The 6,823-nt window shown below is 39.3% G+C and overlaps 1 protein-coding gene across 1 annotated transcript in view; it reads left to right on the top strand.

Annotated features, from left to right (window-relative positions):
- LOC129668681 (arylacetamide deacetylase-like 2) overlaps positions 1-6,823 on the top strand; it is an 18,613-nt gene that overhangs the window by 10,786 nt on the left and 1,004 nt on the right. The window contains exon 2 of the mRNA XM_055596765.1: positions 4,227-4,398. Within this exon, the coding sequence (XP_055452740.1) occupies positions 4,227-4,398 (172 nt within the window). The remainder of the gene's footprint in view (positions 1-4,226; positions 4,399-6,823) is intronic.

Here is a 6,823-nt window from a genome sequence, read left to right as displayed (position 1 = left end):
ATTTCATTTAGATTTTCAAATTTTGTGGCATATAGACTTTTGAAGTAAGTCCTAATGATTGTTTGGATTTCCTCAGTGTCTATAGTTATGTCCCCCTCTTCATATCTGATTTTGTTGATTTGGGTGGTGTCTCTCTGCCTTTTAGTTAGCTTGGCTAATGGTTTGTCGATCTTGTTGATTTTCTCAAAGAACCAGCTCTTGGTTTCATTGATTCTTTGAATTGTTTTATTTGTTTCTAGTTGATTGATTTCAGCCCTGAGTTTGATTATTTCCAGCTGTCTACTCCTTCTTGGTGTGTCTGCTTCTTTTTCTATGGTTTTTAAGTGAGCCATTAAGTTGCTTGAATGAGCTGTCTCAAATTTCTTCTTGAAGGCACTTAGTGCTATGAACTTTCCTCTTAGCACTGCTTTCATTGTGTCCCACAAGTATGGGTTTGTTTTGTGTTCCTTTTCATTGAGTTCTAGGAAGACTTTAATTTCTTTCTTTATTTCTTCCCTGACCCAGCTGTCATTTAGTAACAAGTTGTTCAGTTTCCATGTGTGTGTAGGCTTTTTGCTATTTCTGTTATTGTTGAGGTACAGCTTTATTCCATGGTGATCAGACAAGATATAAGGGATTATTTCAGTCTTCTTGTATCTGTTGAGGCTTGCTTTGTGACCAACTATATGATCTATTTTGGAGAAGGTTCCATGAGGTGCTGAGAAGAAGGTAAATTCTTTTGTGTTTGGGTGTAAAGTTCTGTAAATGTTTGTTAGGTCCATTTGATTCATGACCTCTTTTAGAGATATTGTTTCTTTGTTTAATTTCTGTTTTGCTGACCTGTCCTTTGTTGAGAGTGGGGTGTTGAAGTCTCCCACTATTAATGTGTGGGGATCTATATGTGGTTTAAATTTTATCAATGTTTCCTTTATAAATGTGGGTGCTCTTGTATTTGGGGCATAGATGTTCAAGTTTGTGATGTCTTCCTGGTGGAATTTTCCTTTGATGAGTATGAAGTGTCCTTCCCCATCTCTTTTTATTAATTTTGGTTGAAAGTCTATTTTATCAGATATTAGAATGGCTACTCCTGCTTGTTTCTTGGGTCCATTTGCTTGGAAAGTCATCTTCCAACCCTTTACCCTCAGGCAATGTCTATCTTTGTGCCTTAGGTGTGTTTCTTGTATGCAACAGATTGCTGGGTTTTGTTTACATATCCATTCTGCTAATCTGTGTCTTTTTATTGGAGAGTTGAGTCCATTGATGTTGAGAGAGATTAATGACCAGTGTTTGTTAGATCCTTTGATTTTGAGGTTGGCTGTGATCATAAGGTTGTGTGCTTGGTTGCTTTTTGTTTTACTGTAGTAAGGTTAATTATTTCCTGTGTTTTATTGAAAGAAGCTATTTTGGGGGGGGGTGTATTTTCCCTTCCAGTGTCTTCTGTAATGCTGGATTTGTGTGTAGGTATTGTTGAAATTTGTTTTTGTCATTGAATATCTTGTTTTCTCTGTCTATGAGGACTGAGAGCTTTTCAGGGTATAGTAGCCTGGGCTGACATCTGTGTTCTCTTAGGGTCTGCATGATATCTGTCCAGGCCCTTCTGGCTTTCATAGTCTCTGTTGAAAAGTCAGGTGTGATTCTAATGGGTTTGCCGTTATATGTTACTTGGCCTTTCTCTCTTGCAGCTTTTAGTATTTTTTCTTTGTAATGTATACTTACTGTTTTGATTATTATGTGGCGGGAGGATTTTCTTTTCTGGTCAAATTTGTTGGGTGTTCTGTAGGCCTCATGTATTCTTATTGGCCTCTCTTTTAACTTGGGGAAATTTTCTTTAATGATTTTGTTGAAAATATTTTCTGGGCCTTGGAGAAGGGAGTCTTCTTTTTCCTCTATACCTATTATTCTTAAGTTTTGTCTTTTCATATTGTCTTGGATTTCTTGGACGGTCTGTGTCAGGGATTTTTTAGATTTAACATTTTCTTTGACAGATACATCGATTTCTTCCATTGTATCTTCTACACCTGATATTCTTTCTTCCATCTCTTGTAGTCTGTTGGTTATGCTTACCTCTGTAGTTCCTGTTTTCTTCCCTAGATTCTTCCTCTCCATTATTTCCTCCATTTGTGTTTTCTTTAATTTTTCCAGTTCTATCTTCAGGTCTTGAGTTATTTTGTTTACTTCCTTCACCTGTCTGATTGTACTTTCCTGTTTTTCTTTTAGTTCCTTCAACTCTGTTTCTTTTATTTCATTCAGTGCTTTAAGCATTTCCTTTCTAAAGGCCATAAAATGTTTGGCTGCAACTTCCTCAATTTCTTTATGGATGGCAATATTCTGTTTGAGTTTATCTTCCTCTATGTCTTTACGTATCTTATTTGTTTCCTCTGTTATCATCTTCATGAGCATAGTTGTTAGGTCATCTTCTTGGATTTCGGTTATGCTGGGGTGTCCAGGGCTACTTGTCCCTGGGTAACTGGGTTCTGGAGATGCCATATTGCTCTGTCTTTTGTTGCTTGAGCTTTTACGCTGGCCTCTACCCATTGTGCTATCTTAGGTGTTCGGGGTTATTTTCTGGTCATTCCTGGGGATCCTGTGGTGGAGAGAATCCCCTTGGCAGAAAGCTGGTTTTTCCTGAAGGATGTCTTCTCAGCTTTTTGGGTATAGTCCCTGGATGGTTGGCGTTTTTGCAGGAGTTACTGCTGCTCACCTCAGGGATAGAGACCTGAGTGGTAACTGTGGTCTTTGTTAGTTGAGAGGGTTCTCCTCTCACCCAGGGAAGTCCTGAAGACAGCTGCCCTGTTTCTGGGTTTCTTGCTGTAAATTTAATGATCAGCAGCTGTGACCCAGTTGGACATCTGGGGTGCAGCAACCGTTTGTGCCTGTGTCTGGAGCACAGCTGAGTGATGGCAGCTCGGCCGCGCTGGTCTGGGAGACTTTTTCCAGGGAAGGCTTGGGTGATTTAAGTCAGTACAGTTTCCTTCCTTCCTTCTGGATTCTCTGGAGACAGGGACTCCCAGTCTCCTTTTTTTTTTGCCCTGGGGCACACCGCTCAGTCTCCTCCAGCTAGCTGGCGTGCAGAAACTGCCTGTGTCTGCCTTTCTGGACTTTGGGAGCCTGGGCGTCTGCCTAAACTGGGTAATTTTCCTGACACCTTTTTGGGTGGGGGAGTCAGCTGAGTGCTCTGAGATCAGACCAGCTGCTTCCCTCCCTTTGTGTTTGCACCGGACAGTGAAACGCAGTCTCTGGTGCCCTGGGGCCCACAGTTCTATCTGAGGCAGCAAATCAGGCATGCAGTCAGGGCTCTGTGCAGGCGCTGGGTCCCCAGCTCTGGCTCTGGGCTGGCTCCTGGGGCACCCGTGGAACCCAAGTCTTTTCCAGGAGATGTCTGGTTGACCTAAGGTTGGTCCCAATCGTTTCCTGCACCATGGGGTTATCTTTCAACTGAAAATTCCAGTCTCTGATAGTGTAGTGTGCATGGTTCAGTCTGGGACGGTGACCAGAGACACTGGTGTGTGGCTCTGGGCTGGGGCTGGTGGCCAAGCGTCTGGCAGAACCGGGATCAGTTTAGCCGGGTGAGTTAAAAGCTGATTGAACCACCCACCGTGGGGTATCCTCTCACCTGGGAAACACAATTGCCTGTGTTTTATGGCCATGAGTTCTGATTGCTGGTCACTGTGCTGATCCTGCTGTGCTGCTGGTCAGAATGAGAGTCCTCCCGGCACCACCATCTTGCCCCGCCCTGACTTACAATCTTAAGGATGGTCTGGTAACTTTAACTAAATCTACCACATTATTATTTTATAGAAGCTTTTACAATAGTGTGTTACGTTGCATTTACTTTAATAATTCTATATTTTTTAGATACTTGTAATCATTTCCCTTGGCATATGTTCAAATTGTAAAAATTACTTTATGTAGATTTTGCTATTTTTAAAACATTTAGGCACTTTTTAAAATATAAAATCTTACAAGGACCATCTGAATAATATTGTTTATACTGGCATATAAATAACAGAAGAATTCTAATAGTTTAAAATGATAGATATAAATAATAAGACAGATCAATTGAGGTGTGCTCCTATGCCAAAACACCCGGAATAACAGAATAAAAGATCCAAATAGTAAGTATAGGTTTAATTGATAAAATTAAAGATTAAAAATATGGACAAATTTTATTAATATATCTGTTGGTGAAATTAAAAGATCATTGTGGTTTTTCATGTTGTTGTTTTTTGTTTGTTTTTTCTTTAAAGCTACAGGCTTGCTCCTCATTATCCATTCCCAGCTGCCCATGAAGGCTGTGTTCTTATGGTCAAATTCTTTCTCCAGGACAAAATCCTTGAAAAGTATGGAGTAGATCCTGCTCGCATTTGTGTTTCTGGAGACAGTTCTGCGGGTACATTGGCAACAACAGCATCTCAGTTGGTATGTTGTGTTTCTATAGAGGTTTGACTATTCTGCCCTTGTGCTGACATGCTAAGGCCTGTTGTTTTTAAAATGAAAGTCCCAAACATTTGGTTTTTCCAATGAAGAATCAGGAACCAGATGCATTCCATGTTAATAGCTACAGCTTCACACAGAGTGCTGGTGTGATCCCACAAAGGGCTGTTGGAAAAGGTGAAAAACAGAGGTTTGTTACAGATCCACTTCCATGCCTTGCAATTTCAGATGCTTTTTGGTTAAATGAGACTTGTTATCTAGCTGCGTGGCCAACACTGAGACTTCTGAAGCTGTTCCTAGGACAACTTCACAGTCTTATACTAACACAGGCAACAGGAAGTTTTCCATAATTTCTATTTTACAAAAGAGCCTGAGCTGGAGCACCTGATCATCAGAGCTTCTCTGGGATATTTGGTATGTGATATTCTGATAGAGTTTCAGTGCATTGGGATCCACTATATAGGTGTCTAATAATAAAGGATATTAGTTTGAACACACAGTATGAGGTATGGACATATATTCCTATCATGACAGTTTAGTAGCTTTAGTATAATGGGTATTGAGTGAAGAAGCCCAGTGTCTCAGGGCCACATGGGAATACTAACACTTGGATCCAGATCCCAAATGCTGTCCTCCTCCTTAGTAATTTCTTTTTTTCTTTCTTTCTTTTCATTTCTTTCCTTTCTTTCTTCCTTTATTCATTCATTTATTTTAGTTTTTGACCCATAAACTTTACTTTGACCCATTTACTTGGAATCTGAATAATCCCAGGTCCATACAGCATTCTTTTGTACCAGGAAAATGCCACATTTTTAATACTAACAGTAATTTCTAATAGCAGCATTACCTTATATCCAGCCTATATGGCTGAAAAAGACTGTGAAAGGCAATATAAGCTACTTTGAGATTGTTTCTCTTGATGAATTTGGATAATATTTAAGTGTGAGAAAAAAATTACCCTCTTTCTTTTTCTCCTATGGTAATGACTTCAGATTTAAAAACAAGAAAGGTGACTTCAGATTTGAAAACAGGAAAGGTGTTCAGATTGCCATTCTCTTATCTGATTTTACCTTGGAGAAGGCCCAAATCTGCATGCACGTCAGTCCAGCTCAGTTATATCTTTTAAGGCTTAAAGATTATGCTAACCTGTTAATATACTGATGTTTCTTTCTGCTTCTTTTGATTTAAAGTTTGTGGAAATTTGAACTCCTGCCAAGAAAGGCATTATTTTTGCCCATTTCCCTAATGAGTGATGGATTTCCCTTAATATCTATTTTATTTTTCTTATAAATATGTATACATGTACGTAGGAGTGTACACATTCATGCTGGTTTAGGCTCATATGTGTGCTCAAGCATGTAGAAATTAACCTATTCCTCACTCAGTTTTGATTGCTTTTGAAATAAGCTGATTCACTGACCTTGGAGTTTCAGCATCCTGCTAGACCAGGCAACTCCATGGGCATAGGGTTTTTCAGACCTTAATCATCTACCACCTCATTTGGGATTACACCTGAATGCTTATGGAGAAGTTACCACTTGAATCTCCCTCAGTTTTTGTACCATGTACCATGACGATTATTATTATTTTTAAATCAAGAGCCTATATGAGATTCTTTTAGGAAATTATTTCTTTCTTAGCTTCTGGAACCTCGTATCTATTATGTCTGTATTTTGGCGTTGGGAAGACACTTTTTCTTATGTTCTGTTGAGATTTCAACTAATTCTTTCATTTTATACAGATTAACTTCTTTGATGAGGTTGTGGCTTTGAGGACTGCAATTGAATCCTAATCTTCCCCATGAAGGGCTGCAGATGTAGACATCTGTGGATATGGCACTACTGAAGACACACATGTGCTGGCTAAATAATGAGCCTTAGGATCCCACTGAAGCTTCTTGCCTGAATGTGCATAGATAGAATTTGCATAGAAAATGAAAGGAAGGAGCATCTTCTTATAGCTGCAAACTCAGGGCATTTCCGATTTATGGTAAAGACAGGTATATGCTCAGACCATTCCATCTTTTTCGCTTAGTTTTATTTTCATAATTACTTTGTGTGCTTTCCTAAAGGTAGGATTCATGTTTGAATTGCTTTCTTTAACACTTTAAGGTTCTGTTTGAATAAGCTTGATGTCAATTTTTGAATTATTTTATATGTTGTTTTTGTTCATATACACATTGTATTTGCATATGTATATGAAGTGTGTGTGTGTGTGTGTGTGTGTGTGTGTGTGTTTTGAACTAGCTGAGCATAATGACATGTGCCTATGACCTGAGCACTTGGAAGGCTGAGAGAGGAGAACAGGAGAACAGTATGTTCCAAAACAACCTGGTATAAATGAATATAGTCTCTCTCTCTTTCTTTCTCTCCTGCTCACACACACACACACACACACACACACACACACA

This window comes from Psammomys obesus, unplaced genomic scaffold, assembly GCF_907164565.1.
Source record: "Psammomys obesus unplaced genomic scaffold, mPsaObe1.curated_primary_1811, whole genome shotgun sequence".
In the NCBI taxonomy this organism is placed as follows: Eukaryota; Metazoa; Chordata; class Mammalia; order Rodentia; family Muridae; genus Psammomys; species Psammomys obesus.
The sequence above is the reverse complement of the archived record's forward strand: the minus strand, read 5'-3'. Positions and strand labels throughout refer to the sequence as shown.